The following is a 17,837-nucleotide window of genomic DNA, read 5'->3' as shown; positions in this document are numbered from 1 at the left end:
GAGTTCGATCACCCGCCGCTGCGCTGTGTAGCCTGAGCAAGTCACCTCGCCCTAGTTCAATTTGCGGTGCTGCACTGCGGCTGACGCCTGGGTTATTCCAGTTTTCCCTTGGAATAGACCCTAGAGAAAAATTCTCCCTACGGGATGAATAAAGGGAATTTATTTATTTATTTATTTATTTATTTATTATATTTATTTTTATTTATTTATTTATTTATTTATTATTATTTATTTATTTATTTTATTTATTGATCTTGCGGTATGACACTCACCTTCGCAATGGTGTTTCCTGGTTCACGATCTCGGTCTAAGCGGCGCATAGTTGAGTCATTTTACTCACGATCTCTCATCGTACTCAGGTGTAAAATGAGTACCCGGCCGTTAACAGCGTTGTCGTTGTCGGAAAAAAAATTGTATTGCATCCATGATCCATGCGTCAAGTCTCACTACATGTTAACTGTTACTGTTGCCTTATGCCCTCTTGTAACGCTCTTTGAGCATGTTTAGTGGATATTGCTCTATATATAAATGCTCTAGTATTTGTTGTTTTTTACTTCGGGAAATAGAAATTCTTTGTAGTTGCCTTGCTGGAGGATGGGAATAAATGAAGCACTACGTATTGAGTACGATGGATTTATGGACATGTTCTGTATAAATGTCACTTTTTCTAGCCTAATGCACACAGGAAAATCGCAAGAAAAGTTAAACATAAAATCATTTTAAAATATTTTCAAATACAACTTTAAAAACATATTTTATTTTAGTCTGGAGTTGTAATTGTCGGAGGTAAGAATAAAATACCGATATCTTAAATAAAACAAATTATGTTTATATTTGCTTGAAAGAATCAAAGACATTACAAGGTTGAATCAACAATATCGTCAGTTCCTTTGAAGTATTTATTGTTATTTTAAAACCAAAGAACTCCACGCCGATGGTCAATCTACAGAGAGAGAAAGCGGTGTTAATAATGTATTGTTACGACAATGTCAACAACTCGGGGCCATATTCACTTTGAAGTCGCCGATTAAAGGGAGGTAAGTATTGTACCTCTCCCGACTCACGATCCTGGACGGTGGTGACCACCTTGTCATGTGACTCAGTCCTTGCCGCTAATTGGTCAACGTCATCATGTGGGGGGAGTCATCTTACTGGTAACTCCAAACGTTCAGATTTTATCTTAGTTGATATTGCAACACTTACGTGAGAGTCATCAGTAAATATTTCCTACCAATCTTCGATGATTCCTAGTTGAAACTTTAATTAACGTTGTACACTTCAAGAATTTATTTGTTGTGTTTGAAATAGATCTGTGATTATTACATGTCATATTATTGCAGTTGGATTTCATAGCTTGTGATTCATATTGCTTGATATTTTTTACACTTTGACATTGTGTCAAAATAACCAGTTTATTTTGTGATACTTGTGAGGTTTTGAATTCCACACCATTAATCATGGCAACGAAAGAATCCGACGAGAATTCAACAATAGTAGAGATCAAATGGGAGGCTACAGTGCAATGCATCTCAGAAGATTTTTACACGTTGTATGGTTATGTCCCAGTCAGTATCCTTGGGACAGGAATGACTGGAGATGTAATGATGGTTGCACCCAGGGATGGGAGCAACAATCTAAAGGCAGTCAAGACATTTATTAAGAAGACTCAGGATGGAGGAAAGAACGAGAAGAGGTTTATCAAGGAGGTGTCCATTCTACAAAGCGTTAAGCATAAACATATTCTTGGAAATACCATTGTGAGTAGGCATTAAATACGGTAGACAATATTATTTCATATTTTTTGGTATGTATCTAACTACCTATACATATATTGTTTGTATATCTATCTATATATCTGTCAATCTTTATACAATATCTCTCTAACTCTCTCTCTCTCTCTCTCTCTCTCTCTCTCTCTTTATCTCTCTCTATCTATCTATCCATCTATTCTCTCTCTCTCTCTCTCTCTCTCTCTCTCTCTCTCGTTCTCTCTCTTTCTCTCGTTGTCTCCTTATGTATGTGTGTGTGTGTGTGTGTGTGTTTGTGAATTGATCAATCTGTAGGTATTAAATACCGTAGATAATATTATATTATATTTTGTGGTATTGATCTACAAACATATCCGCCTATCTTTCTATTTATCTTTATATATTCTATCTATCTATCTAACTTAATAAATCTCTATCAATCATTCAATCTATCTATCTAGATATCTTACTATCTTTCTATCTATTTACCAATATGAATATCTTTCTATCAATCTGTCTATATTTATCCATATCTAAATATAATCATCAATCTTTCTATCTCCCTATCTGTCTATCTATCTATCTGTCTTTTTGACTATATATCTCTATCTTTCTGCGTGCCTTCACCCTCTCTCTCTCCCTCTCTCTCTCTCTCTCTCTCTCTCTCTCTCTCTCTCTCTCTCTGTGTGTGTGTGTATGTGTGTGTTTGAATGTGTTAACCTGTAATCTATGTATCGATCTATTTATCTACCTTTCTATCTATCTATGTCTATCTTGTTGTCCTTCTATCTTTCCATGCAGACATCTTTCAATTTATATGTTTATCCATAGAATACTAACCAAATAGGGTATCTAGCTCTTTTCTTACCTATGTTTTTACTAATCAATTATTCTATCCATTTCTCTCTCTCTCTCTCTCTCTCTCTCTTTTTCTCTCTCTCTTGCTCTCTCTATCTCTATCTATCTATCTATCTGTCTGTCTATCTGTGTGTGTGTGTGTGTGTGTGTGAGAGAGAGAGAGAGAGAGAGAGAGAGAGAGAATCTTTTCCTTAACGATAACGCTTTTCATTTGGGTGTCTATCTATCTATTTAGCTGTATTTTTTCACCTATCTATTATTTTATAATTCTCTCTCTCTCTCTCTCTCTCTCTCTCTCTCTCTCTCTCTCTCTCTCTCTCTCTCTATCTATCTATCTATCTATCTATCTACCACTGACTACCTTTCTTTCTATCTATCTATCTGCTTAATGTCTATTTATATATCTAATCATCAATTTATTTTTCTATCCACCTATAAATCTTTCTATGTCATCTATCTGTCTATTCCCTGACCAACGTAAATATTATCAATCAATACATTTTCTCTCTATCTGTGTGTGCGTTTGTGTGTAGGTGTGTGTGTGTGTGTGTGTGAATGTGTGTGTTTGTAGTGTGGGTGTGGGTGTGGGGGTGGATATGTGTGTGTGTATCTATCTTTTCCATAATATAACATAACGTTTTTTATTATCCATGAATATGTATGAATTAGATCATAACCTTTTTCCTCCTCGTCCTCCTCCTCAACCTTTTTCTCGTCGTTCTCCTCCTACATCTCCTCTTTGTTATCCGAGTTGTTATTTTGTTGTTATTTATTCTTTTTCTTCTTATTTTTCTTCTTCTTCTTCCCCTTCTTCTTCTTCTTCTTCTTCCCCTTCTTCTTCTTCTTCTTCTTCTTCTTCTTCTTCTTCTTCTTCTTCTTCTTCTCCTTCTTCTTCTTCTTCTTCTTCTTCTTCTTATTATTATTATTATTATTATTATTATTATTATTATTATTATTATTATTATATATTATTATTATTATTATTATTATTATTATTATTATTACTATTATTATTATTATTATTACTATTACTATTATTATTATTATTATTATTATTATAATTATTATTATCATTATTATTATTATTATTTATTTTTTTTTCTTCATTTTCTTCCTCGTCTTTCTTCTTCTTCAACATCTAACATTATTCCTGGTTTTGGACAATTTTCCCTTCTTTTTTTCAGGCATTTGACTGTCCCAGGGAATGTGTCATTGTGATGCCCTATTTTCCAGAGGGCACTCTGAAATCCCATCTGGAATACATGACCAATCAACTGAGAGACAAATATTTAATCCAACTGACCAGCGCTATTTTCTACCTCCACTCTCGTCACGTGGCACATATGGACATTAAAGTAGACAACATTCTGGTCTCCGACGACGGGGATCTCGTTCTGACAGACTTTGGTTTGTCCTGTATGGTTCCATCTACCGACATGTCTGATGTCCATCGTTGTGGAACCGAGAACTACATGGCACCAGAGTTGAAGGACACAACGACACAATTCTTCAATCTATTTAAGGTACATGATTACACTCTGTATAGGATCTTCTTCATGTCCTCCTCCTTCATCATGATCATCATCATCACCGGAATCATCATCAACATCATTATCATCATCATCATCATCATCATCATCATCATCATCACCATCATCATCATCATCATCATCATCTTCGTCTTCTTCTTCTTCTTCTTCTTCTTCTTCTTCTTCTTCTTCTCATTCTTTTTCTTCTTCATTTTCTTTTTTTCCCCCTTCTATTATTAATATTTTTATTACAACATGACAGTATTTTTTCCTTGACTTTAGATATACATATTTATTCAATTTATATTAAAATAAACCGATATTAAAAGCAAATATGTATATGTTAAACATTCTTTTTTTTTAAAAAAAATAGAAAGCATGTTTTGAGGTAAATTTGATCATCATTATTATAGTATAGATAGAATGCGCTTGGCCAAGGAGTTCACAACATTGCCATCCGGAAGTAGAACGGACCAACACACAAAATCTGTGTAACCATGAACTTTTATAGTCTGGTTAATACAGTTTAGTGAGAACAACTCACAAACGCGGATGGCAAAATATAATAACAAAGGCATGAGTGACGTCATCTTCATTCTATCTATATAATATGATATCAATAATAACAAATGTTATTTACTCATATATAGTAAAATATATTCTATATCAACATTTTTTCAAAACGGATTGTATGTGAACAATAATCGAGTTTAGTACATATAATAGAATCGTATATTTATATAACAAGTTAATGATTGTGTATAGTAGTTGTAATTAAAGTCAATAGTTGTTTAATACGTGACTTGATGTTAGATAATCCTCTTTAATGGTACATGGGCCCAGAACGATCTCAATCTTATTAAATTTGATAATAATAAATTAATAGGATATTTGATTTGTTTTCAGTGTGATATGTACTCCTTGGGAGTCGTGTTGTACAGTATGCTTGCAAGTGCAGAGGTAGATCAAAGTGATGTCGCCATCTTCTTCTGTTATCAAAGTAAAGTATCAACCCCGGACTATCACGAATACATCCTGAAGAATTTGCTGGAAAGAGATCCAGAGAAGAGGTGGGGCAGTAATGATTTAGGAACATATCTATCTTCTCTGGATCACATGGCAAAAATGATCAAAGAACAGGGTGGTGAGTAAATTTTAAGGTAACTATTGCTAGCTCATAATAGCTATGATAAATAATGTACACTTTCTTCAGTTGTTTTGTGTGTGCGCGCGCGCGCGTGTGTGTGTGTGTGTGTGTGTGTGTGTGCAGCTATGTAATCTTGTATGATGCTTGTCTTCGGACATGAAGGTCCCGGGTTTGAGTCTCGATCTGAGCGGCGCATTGTTAACTTCTTGGAAAAGTCTATATATCCACATTATCTCATCTTACTCCGTTCTATAATGATTATCTGACCACTAATAGCTTTGTCTCAATATTAAAAAAAACAACTTATAATCTCGTTTATGTGTCGACCTACATATTAAGTGTTGTGGCTAGTGACCCCGAGTAAATGCGTTTTGAGCAATTTTAGTTGCTAACTATTTCAGTTGCTCTATATGAATGCTTCAAGAATGTCATGTTTTAAAGATATTATATGTACATTTCATTTTGCTTGGTAACATCACTTTGTTTTGTAAAATTCCAATATTTCTCCAAACCTAGGTATATGATGTGGTCATTGGTGGCTGTTAGAATATCTGACGTATCAAGGACTTGATTCGGTGATTGTTATGACAGCATAACGTGACACGGGGTAAATCAATGAGATTCTCTCTCTCTCTCTCTCTCTCTCTCTCTCTCTCTCTCTCTCTCTCTCTCTTTCCTATAATGTTCCTTTTCCACATCTCATTACTTCTCCTTCTCTTTCATCATCATCATATTCATATCTATCATTCTATCATCATATTCATCATCATATTATTATTATTATTATTATTATTATTATTATTATTATTATTGTTATTATTATTATCATTATTATTATTATAATCACCTATTACTCTCGAAATAGCACATAGAATTTTCAAATAAAGCAAATAAACCTTGGCTGTCATCATTATAATACGATCTTCCATGACAAGCCATAGTGAATAACACATACAATCTATGTCATAGAAATTAAAATAAATAAGCAAAATTCGTAATTTAAATACCAGAAGCATAATAACAGAACTTTAATTAATTCCTAGTTTATCTAAATTGGACTATTGTAACTCCCTTTGGGCGATTTAGCTAAAGACAAAATTAGCAAACTTCAGGTTGCTACAAATAACGCACCCAGGCTCATTGTACGCATAAAAAAAAAATACCCGTCAGCAACTCTTACTCCGTGAGTTACATGGCTTCCTGTGGAAAAAAGAGTTGTCTATACGATTTGTATGTTGTCTACAAATCCCTGAGCACGAACAGTCCCTCCTATATTAAAGACATTCTAACATATATGTCCCAATAGAAACTTGAGGTCAAAGCAATGACCATTCAATCCATTGTCAAACCTAAGCCATTGCGTAAAATAAGGTGAAAAAGTCTTTTCAATTTTCGTTCGGCCCCCATTTTTGGAACTCTCTCCCATCACACGTGAGATGCTCGGATTCGTTGATCACGTTCAAATCTCCGCTTAAAGTTTTATTTTTTTACGTCATAATGTTGCAATATTATTTTCATATTTTTGTTGTTGTTAAATTGAATTCGTATCACGTTTCCTTCACACTTGTCTCACTGTAATATGTTTTGTTTTATATCACTGTAAAGCGCTTAGAGCCTGTGACAACGGGGTAAAGCTCTATATAAATGCCATTTATTATTATTATTATTATTATTATTATTATTATTATTATTATTATTATTATTATTATTATTATCATTATTATCATTACTATCATTACTATCATTACTATTATTACTATTATTATTATTATTATTATTATTATTATTATTATTATTATTATTGTTATTATTATTGTTATTATTATTATTATTATTGTTATTATTGTTATTATTATTATTATTATTATTATTATTATTATTATTATTATTATTATCATCATTACTTTATTATTATCATTATTATTATTATTATTATTATTATTATTATTATTGTTATTATTATTATCATTATTATTATTATAATCACCTATTACTCTCGGAAATAGCACAATAGAATTTTCAAATAAAGCAAAAAACCTTGGCGTCATCATTGATAAAGATCTTTCCATGACAAGCCATGTGAATAACACCATACAATCTATGTACATAGAAATTAAAAAAATAAGCAAAATTCGTAATTTAATACCGAAGCATATAACAGAACTTTTAATTAATTCCCTGGTTTTATCTAAATTGGACTATTGTAACTCCCTTTGGGCGAATTTAGCTAAAGACAAAATTAGCAAACTTCAGGTTGCTCAAAATAACGCAGCCAGGCTCATTGTACGCAATAACAAAAAATACCCGTCAGCAACTCTTCTTCTCCGTGAGTTACATTGGCTTCCTGTGGAAAAAAGAGTTGCCTATAAGATTTGTACTGTTGTCTACAAATCCCTGAGCACGAACAGTCCCTCCTATATTAAAGACATTCTAAACATATATGTCCCCAATAGAAACTTGAGGTCAAGCAATGACCAATCAATCCTTGTCAAACCTAAGCCATTGCGTAAAATAGGTGAACAGTCTTTTCAATTTTCGGCCCCCCATTTTTGGAACTCTCTCCCATCACACGTGAGATGCTCGGATTCGTTGAAAACGTTCAAATCTCGCTTAAAGTTTTATCTTTTTACGTCATAATGTTGCAATATTATTTTCATATTTTGTTGTTGTTAAATTGAATTCGTATCACGTTTCCTTCACACTTGTCTCACTGTAATATGTTTTGTTTTATATCACTGTAAAGCGCTTAGAGCCTGTGACAACGGGGTAAAGCTCTATATAAATGCCATTTATTATTATTATTATTATTATTATTATTATTATTATTATTATTATTATTATTATTATTATTATTATTATTATTATCATTACTATTATTATTATTATTATTGTTATCATTACTTTATTAATATTATTATTATTATTATTATTATTATTACTATTATTATTATTATTATTATTATAATAATAATAATAATAATAATAAAATAATAATAATAATAATAATAATAATTATTATTATTATTATTATTATTATTATTATTATTATTATATATATTAATATAACTTTTATTATTAACGTTATCATCACCATCATCATTACTATTACTATGGTTATCATTACGTTTAATGTTTCATAATTTATTGTACAGTCCTATCGCAGACGGACTTTAAAACGGAGGTGCCGCCTTTGACGATACAAAGATATTATCAAGGGCGTTAAACTCATGACTTTTAACCACATTTTTTTCATGACAAATCAAAATTTATTACAGTCTATCTTACAGTCTATAGCTTTGAAACCTCAACCTTTTTCCACCTGTCCTTAAACATTTCTAGAGTACAAGTCTACGCAGTCTTCTATTTTAGTCCAATATATTTTATCTGCTCTTTGCCTCACGTCGGCTGTTTATTTCTCTCTGTATTTGATTCTCTTCTCTCTTAATCCAATACATTTTGTCTGCACTTAGCCTCATGTCGACTGTTCATTTCTTTCTGTATTTGAATGTCTTTCTTTTTTATTTCAGGTGTCAGATTAAATTTTGTATTTCTCTTATCCTATTTTGGTGACATTTGCCTACCATCTTTGTGACATCTCGTTTGTCTCTATATAGCATTTGTAATCCTTTCAGACAATATTTTTCTCAACCAGCCTTTTACAATATATTACCTTGTTGCTTCCAGTAATTTCCTCTTCTCAAAATGGATTAATTTGTAGTATTAGGGTCTACGCTCCCTGTGTCTTTTTTCTCTTATCTTCGACCAAGAACAAATTATGGAGCAGGAATTTATCTCACAAAAATTGGAGCAGGCTGATTTTTTGGATGATATTTTCTTATAGTTTCCTTTCACTCTCTCTGTCTGACAGTGTTTCATCCACACCTTTTCATATCTTTATCTATATCAGAATGTACATTCCTGTCCCAAACGTTTGATTGTCTTCTTGAGTGTTTTGATTCTGATAAACGTTTTCAGTTGGCTAAATTATATTGACATCTTCTATTTCGACATAAAGATTCTTATACAATTCACCGGTAGCTTGAGACCGCTGCTGTGAGCGTCTCCTTCTGTAACTCTTCAATCTGTTCGACTCGTTTTTCTTATTGAGGATTTTCTAACAAAACTAAATATATCAAATATCTACAGCCTGTTCAATTTTTCTGTCCGTCACGTGTTTAAACTCACTATCTTCTCTCTACCGTTTATATTATCATCTTTGTGTTTTTTTCATTCATCACTCCATCCACCCACTCACTGTCTTGTGAGTCAGATTTTCAGGTGAAAAGTCTTTTTAATCAGGCCTAAGAATATTGAATTCTATTAATCAAATAGCACAAAATTATTTTGTTGTAATCAAATATTATTTTTTTCTTCAATTTCGTGACATATAAATGAAAATTTAAGAATGAATTCAATATTCTAAGACGGTCCCAAGCCCGATAACTGAGAGGGAAAAGACTTATTTTCTCCTTTTATCATATATGACCAAATGTCTTTGACTCATTTCAGTCTATTGTCTCATGGATTAATTATAGTTGTTATTGAATTTATAGTTTAATACTTTTACAATTCAGTGGTTTCATTAAATTGTAAATGAATGCCAATGTCTATTGACAATGTGACAATTTATGGATTAACTCCTTGCCGCATAGACTGAATTACATTCAAGTCAAATTCAATTTTAAAAATCTACTTATAACTTGACTGTAGATCCAACCATTGTTACCAAAAGAATAGTAATTGCGATGCGACTCTGGGTTCATTAAAAATCAAGCTCATTTTGCTTATGTAAAGCGCATAATGCATGGCCCCGGCATCATCTTGCTCTATATACAAATACTATTTATTTTATTATGAATGGGCCTTAGACTACTGCATTCATTCTAAATGTCCTAAGTGAGTTATAAAGCATAAAATACGGGTACCGTATTAAGCTGTCACTGGCTCACTGTAGGAGTACGATGATGTCAGAAAAATAGTCATGACTTAACTTGAGTTTATCCCCTTCCTTAAAAACAAACCTGAGCTTTTGTATAGCGCAATATCCACTAAACGTGCTCAGAGCCCTTTACAGGGGGTCTCTGACCAACAACAACACGTGACATGTAGAACGAGACATGATGCCTGTAAGGCGATATCACCATTTTTTCCGAGACAACGCTGTTAACGTCCAGGTATTCATTTTACACCTGAATACGGTGAGAGAATGTGAGTAAAAATCCTTTTCCAAGGACTCAACTATGCGCTGAGTGAGGCTCGAACCCAGGACCATCTGATCCGAAAGCGAGTGTCATACCACAAGACCACATAGCCGCACAAACGAGTGTTTTAACAACTGAGCTATAAGGACCTATTTCTGTTACAAACTCACTTTTAAAAATTAACAAAAACTCATTTGCTAGACTTTGACGTCATATTCTCCAAAGTAGTATCATAGAACATATTTCGACCGCTGTCTCATCTTCTCCGTTTATGGTATAAGGGAGGCAACTCGGGAATGCTTGACAGTGGAATTAATCATGACTAAGTAACATCCCTTGATATGAATTCGTTTTTAAAAATAAAACAATATAATTTTCAGTACATATGTACTAAAACCAAAATGCCTCCAAATTAATCTTTAAAAAAAGAAAATGAGGTGATAAAAATGGATAAGAATACCTAGACATATACATGAAATGTACATACAATATAGAACCTTTCGAGTTTCATCATGTACAATGTGCCACACAATATACGTTATTGATAATATCGCTCTTGCATACCAAGAAGAACAATATTTAAACCATAAAAGTTTTTGTTTGGCGATCCATTGTGATCCAACCTATAGTCAAGGGAGAATAAATGCTTGAACTAAAAAGAGAACGTCGAGACCAGATTTACTTACATTACTTAGGCCCTTGACTCTTTGGTAGAGCATCAATAACTCCTCTCCAGCACACTATTATTACCAATCTGATACCGAAAACGACAAAATAAGTCTCGTCCTTCATATCGCTTAAATTTTATAAATCCGGATTTTGTTGCGGATGTATTTGACAATTTATAATGAGTTTACTTCAATTATCCCAAAGAGGAAATTGATGGTGACAGTCTACTCCAAGGGAAGACTTGAATAATCCAGGTGTTATCCGCCAATACAGAACCGTAAGACGAGCTAGGGAGAGGTGACTTGTAAAAGGTCACATAACTAGGTAGCATCTTAGTATGAAGCAGAGATCATTAAGCAACCATATTTTCCATTTCATGCAGTAACAATTGTCTGTTTGGCATCTTTATAAACTAAAACTCTTAAAATTTTCTTGTGAGTAAATGCCTTTTCCAAGGACTCGTCTATGCGCCGGTCTGAGCGTGTCTCGAACTTTGGGCCTTCCCATCTGAAGACGAAAGTCATAACACGAAACCGCATGGCGGGACACGTCAGAGGTTAGACATCCATTTTATACTGGCAATCTTAGCCATGTACTCATTTACACCTGACTCGTATTATAGTAACGTGTGTAAAGTCTGCCGTGATATGAGAAAAAGACGCATACCGGGAAAACCTACTTTTTCAGGAAACGCAAAAAACTGTTTTACTTAATAACATTGTAACTATTGGCTCGAATCTAAAAGAATTAATAGGTAATTAAAGATAAATTTTTTTTGTTATTTTTTTCATTGAACTAGAAAACCAAAATATTTGTATCAACTGTGTAATTCACCAAAAGACCTTTTGCCAAATCCATCCTTGAAAATTGATTGAAACATTATGTCTTTGACAGATAGACGCAAAAATAGTATGCGTCCATCGCACTTTCGGATGTGTATCCATTGTGTGACAAACGGACGCCTATTGTTTTTGTGTCTGTTTGTCATAGACGTGAGTTAGTTTAGCAGTAATGTACATATTGATTACACAGTGTCATGTGAGGACGCATATGGCTCAATGTCAAGCTATAATAAGCAAAAACATCATAATCACGGGTCCCTATAATAATTGAAAGAAACCAATCAAAAACATATAGGATATCAAGCTGAACATGCTTTATTATTTCAGAACAATCACATCAGTCATGTAAATTTTCATAATATTTTCATTTGCAGTGATTTGATTAGCATTATTTGTATAATTAGTACTAACTCTCTTTCTCTCCCTCTTTCGTTATAGTTAACTGTCATGAAGTTTGCTTTTGTAATCATTGTTAATATTATCACATACATATTATATTCCATCTCTTCTCTTTAGATAATGAATTGAATCATTACTTAGATGTCAAAGTTGCATGCTCGTACACATTGTTTGGAAGAGCAACGTTTCCAACTAGTCAGTGAGTGATGAAGGGACATTCACTTGTAGGATTTGCAAAGATCTTTACTCGTGGAGCTGGTTGGTAGGTCTATCCAGTACTTTCGTCTATTGTTTCACGATCTCATCCTTCTTTCAGCCCTATACCCTTTGGTTTTGTACACATAGTTTTGTGTGTGGTTATACTTCCGGATGGCAATGTTGTGAGCTTCTTAGCGCATACTATCTATATAAGAAGAAGATAAAAATAAACTGGCCACGTGACGATAACAGTTTGATGTCTCTCAATTGGATTCAAGTGTCTGATGTCACGTCGTCCAGCAACGGCGATCAACGTGGTTCTAAACAAAGAAAAATGGTGCTTTTTGTTCTTCATGCTGGCTCAAGGAATTTACCCAATGGAAACCGTACGGTGCTCTTATTGGCTAACCAACCAGCGGCCTCGATGAGAAAAATATCCGCCATTTTGATGTTGGCTGGGAATCGCGTTACCATAGTAAACAAGCGCTGATCGGCCGTTCATGAAAACAAGTTGCTGCTCGCTCGTTTAACTCAAAATTATTCAAAACGATCTCTCTAAAATGATATAAATGTGACTTCTTAAGGTTTTCTTCACGGTCAAAACCACACAACATTCTATTAATGATTACGTCCGAGGCAAAAAGGAATATTGACAGGTCGACCGAGAGTTGAACTCGTGAGACGACAAACATCAATGCGAAGTGTAGCGAGAGTCAAGCTATTGTTTGTCTTGTCCTATTCTATATAGAGAAAAGGATAAATAGTATAGCCTCGTGTGTGAGTGGTTGCGTGTCATAGTCTTGTTTTTAAATTGTTTCTGTTGTTTATGTGTGTAGTGATGACTCTCTCACACTCAATTTCAATGCCGAAAGAGGAATTCCCGCACACAAGAAAGGGGAATTGGGGTGGTATTTGGCATACATATTGTATAGTATCTAGTTCTAAATAGATAACTGATTAGAATTATATTATGATATATAAACACAATGCCAAATACAACTCGGAAGTTTCCTTATTTCAAATGAAGTAAAGCTCCAAAACCTAATGGTAGTGATTGTAGTACTGAGTGTTAGTGAGGTGATGTGGTGTTGGTGGTGGTTGTAGTTGTAGTAGTAATAGTGATGATGATGTGGTGGTGGTGATGATTGTAGTTGTAGTAGTAGTGGTAGTGATGATGATGTGGTGGTGGTTATAGTAGTAGTGGTAATGGTAATGATATGGTGGTGGTGGTGGTTGCAGTAGTAGTGGTCGTGATGATGATGTGGTGGTGGTGTTTGTAGTAGTAGTGGTAATGATGCGGCTATGTGGTCTAGTAGTATGACACTCGCTTCCGGATCGGAAGGTCCTGGGTTCGAGCCTCGCGCTCGGCGCATAGTTGAGTCCTTGGAAAAGGCTCTTTACTCACATTCTCTCACCGTACTCAGGTGTAAAATGAGTACCTGGCCGTTAACAGAGTTGTCTTTGTCCGAAAAATTGTAATATCGCCTAACAGGCGTCATGTCCCGTCCTACATGTTAAATGTTGACCAGGGACCCCTTGTAAAGCGCTTTGAGCACATTTAGTAGATATTGCACTATATAAAGCTCAATCTAAAAAAAATAATATTTCAATGATGATGATATGGTGGTGGTGGTTGCAGTAGTAGTAGTGGTAGTGATGATAATGTGGTGGTGGTTGTAGTTGTAGTAGTAGTGATAGTGATGATGATGTGGTGGTGGTTGTAGTAGTAGTGGTAGTGATGATGATGTGGTTGTGGTGGTTGTAGTAGTAGTTGTAATGGTGATGATATGGTGGTAGTGGTGGTTGCAGTAGTAGTGGTAGTGATGACGATGTGGTTGTGGTGGTTGTAGTAGTAGTGGTAATGGTAATGATATGGTGGTAGTGGTGGTTGTAGTGGTAATGGTAATGATATGGTGGTGGTTGTAGTAGTAGTGGTCGTGATGACGATGTGGTTGTGGTGGTTGTAGTAGTAGCGGTAGTGATGCTATTGTGGTGGTGGTTGTAGTAGTTGAGGTAGTGATGTGGTGGTGGTTGTAGTAGTAGTGGTGGTGGTGTTGTGGTAGTAGTGGTAATGATGATGATTTGGTGGTGGTGGCTGCAGTAGTAGTGGTAGTGATGACGATGTGGTTGTGGTGATTGTAGTAGTGGTAGTGATGATGATGTGCTGGTGGTGATGTAGTAGTAGTGGTAGTGATAATGATGTGGGGCTGGTGGTTTTAGTAGTAGTGTTAGTGATGATATTGTGGTGGTGGTTGTAGTAGTAGATGATGTGGTGGTTGGAAAACACATTACAGGTTATTATAATACATGATTACACACATTCTCTAACTTCATTTTTTGACAGCTTCGTTGTGCCATAAATATACGCAACAGTTCTGAAACATTTTATTGTGGATTTTGATATTGTTTGTTGTTTTTCTTGTGTCGTTATGTTGACATAGATACCGAATGAATGGTAATTACTACATTCTCAGCCAACAACAAAATGGCGCTGAATGCTTTCATTGGTGGACACTTTTTAGGCTTCGTACGTATTCTCATTCGTTTAATTCTATGTGCTGGCTAGAACTTTTTCACATGTCATGTGATCAGAATGTATAAAAGTCAAAACATGATCATATTTATAATGCTTTTCTCCTCTGGATACACTTTTATGCTCGTCGGAGAAGTATTTCATAAAGGCGTCCGCCATTGTTCCGATAGTTTAGAACCAGTTACTAAGTTACTATGCGTCATCGCGAGGGAAGTGACGTCACGACTGTAGAAGCCTATTGGATTCAATAGTCTGATGTCACGTCGTCCAGCAACGGCGATCAACGTGGTTCTAAACAAAGAAAAATGGTGCTTTTTGTTCTTCATGCTGGCTAGAACTTTTTCACATGTCATGTGATCAGAATGTATAAAAGTCAAAACATGATCATATTTATAATGCTTTTCTCCTCTGGATACACTTTTATGCTCGTCGGAGAAGTATTTCATAAGGGTGTCCGCCATTGTTCCGCCCAGATCAATTGATGACAACGATAATTTTTTGGATTTGTTTATTTGTTGGAAGGTGGGGGGAGGTGGGATGTAGATATGTGTGTGTGTGTGTGTGTGTGTGTGTGTGTGTGTGTGTTTTCAACATAACGTTGTTATCCATTACGTATAAATATTATCACTTTTGATCGGAAGGATCTCACAGATGTCAAATTTGTATAGAGGGTCTATACCTTATGTCAATGACGTCATCTGCATTGATAAAATCGAGGTTCCTGGAACTCTAAAACGTCACATATTATAGGATATATAATCACAATTTAAGTCTTTGCTTGCGAGTTCTATGTTTAAGTGGGTAGCTGGGTCTGTTCGATCTGGCGAAGTACTTTGCGATAGACTAGCATCCTATCCAAAGGGTAGCAGCGTTTATGAGTAATTCTCACTTAACTGTATTATCCAGACTATAAACTTTCAAGGTTACACATATTTTGTGTGTTATACTTCCGGATGGCAATGTTGTTAGTTATTAGCCACGCGCATACTATCTGTAATCGATGGTATATTAATATTGTTGAAAATCACTTACCTAAAGGTCATGTATTATTTTTATTATTATTATTATTATTATTATTATTATTATTATTATTATTATTATTATTATTATTATTATTATTATTATTATTATTATTATTATTATTATTATTATTATTATTAATATTATTAATAATATTATTATTATTATCATTATTATTATTATTATCATTATTATTATCATCATCATCATCATCATCATCATTCGCATAGTGTTGATATTAAATAGAGTATGACAACACGCGACAGAACTAATAGTGTTCTAAAGGAAGCACGAAGACACTGCAGTTTTCAATATACAATTCTTTCGTTTCTTCGGTATAAATTGAACAAATTATTCTTATAATGCCAAATAACACTACGAGCTTGCGAGTATGCATTATTGCACGATTTTTTAAAAAAGGAGCGAGTTTAATAAATCTAAAGAAATGAAATAATACGTTTATTCTACCCCTCCAAGTAAGATTCTTAGATCTTTCGTGACCAATTGTATGGTCTAGTATTACTTCTATTCGCCATTTGTGTTTTTCTCCATCTGTATGAATGACAATTTGACACAAAATATAAAAATATTGGATTTGTACTCATACGCACCAAAAGGTTATTTTCACTCGGCTTTTAGCTGGTTTTTTTTTTGTTTTTTTTTTGGTGTGTTTTTTTTTTTAACACCTGGGTGGGGTTCCTGACCTCCCAGAGTGGGCAGGGATGTACTTTCTGTGTCTTCTATCCCCCTATATCTGTTTTCCAACATGCTTTCTGTCATTGTCTTCGAATGAGATTATTTGGATTTGTCCAGGCCCTGGCCAGATACTCTAGCTGGGAGGGAAACAGTTAAATGTATAGTTAGAGTTTTGGGATATTTTTTCCCTTGTAAATCATATCTCTATTATGCTCTGTATTGTTTTGTTTACATATTATATATGATTTGTAAACATTGGAGTGTATCCCTCTTAGTTGGGACCTGTGCTTGTGTCTGTATGAGACTTTTAGGTGATCTCAAACTAAGTACTTTGATAGTGTGTTCTTGGAATCTATATCTGTTTCCTATTTGCCTTACTTTTTCTTAGGTGTTTTAATTGTATCTCTAGAAATTTTACTATCCCATTTTCTTCCTTTTTACTGGCGCTGATATGACCTTAATGTGTTGCAAGCGTCGTAAAACCCTTAAAAACAAAAACAAAAACATGTTATTACACCTTATTTTCAGTCAATGAAATTAGGGGAATATTTTACAATCGTTGAATGTTTTTTCAGCTAATACAAACCATTGTTCAACGATTGCGTATTTATTAAGAAATAATAGGGTTTCATAATGGTGGGAGTAAAATAATGTACTATTTTCACTCTACAATTCCAAGGAAATTATGTAGATGGATCCATTTTTACCGAAATAAAATTGAATGGATTAGCCAGGAGGCGGGCAGAAAGAAAATGGCTCAAGTCCAGAGATGCTGTCGATAAGAAGCGATACATCGCGGCTAGAAATGATGCAAAAGCCGTCAATTTCAGGGCCAAAAAGAAATTCTATGAAGAAAGCCTCAAAGACGTGGGACGTTCGAGACAATTCTTTGCCTTGACCAAGGAACTGCTGGGACAACAGACGCAACCAGCTCTCCCATCTTTAATCGATCGTGCAGATCTACCAACTCGCTTTGGTCAATATTTTAAAGAAAAAA

General features: G+C 34.3%; 1 protein-coding gene across 1 annotated transcript; it reads left to right on the top strand.

Annotated features, from left to right (window-relative positions):
* The first annotated feature begins 1,457 nt into the window (after window positions 1-1,457).
* On the top strand, window positions 1,458-8,874 carry LOC144969176 (uncharacterized). The gene is made up of 4 exons (XM_078908285.1): window positions 1,458-1,757; window positions 3,791-4,129; window positions 5,042-5,279; window positions 8,810-8,874. Exons 1-4 carry the CDS (start codon window positions 1,458-1,460, stop codon window positions 8,872-8,874), a joined length of 942 nt encoding a protein of 313 aa, XP_078764411.1.
* Window positions 8,875-17,837: the final 8,963 nt, after the last annotated feature.

The sequence above is a fragment of the Berghia stephanieae genome, chromosome 3 (assembly GCF_034508935.2).
Source record: "Berghia stephanieae isolate SIO BIC M18660-M18661 chromosome 3, UCSD_Bste_1.3, whole genome shotgun sequence".
Taxonomy (NCBI): Eukaryota; Metazoa; Mollusca; class Gastropoda; order Nudibranchia; family Aeolidiidae; genus Berghia; species Berghia stephanieae.
Note: the sequence above shows the minus strand (reverse complement) of the source record. Positions and strands in the feature narration are given on the sequence as shown.

Bases quoted from the DNA above. Each gene is read 5' to 3' on its own strand.
- LOC144969176 (XM_078908285.1), top strand. From the start codon at position 1,458: ATGGCAACGAAAGAATCCGACGAGAATTCAACAATAGTAGAGATCAAA. The intron at 4,130-5,041 runs GTACATGATTAC...ATTTGTTTTCAG, and splicing joins AATTCTTCAATCTATTTAAG to TGTGATATGTACTCCTTGGG. The intron at 5,280-8,809 runs GTGAGTAAATTT...TTTTTATTTCAG, and splicing joins AATGATCAAAGAACAGGGTG to GTGTCAGATTAAATTTTGTA.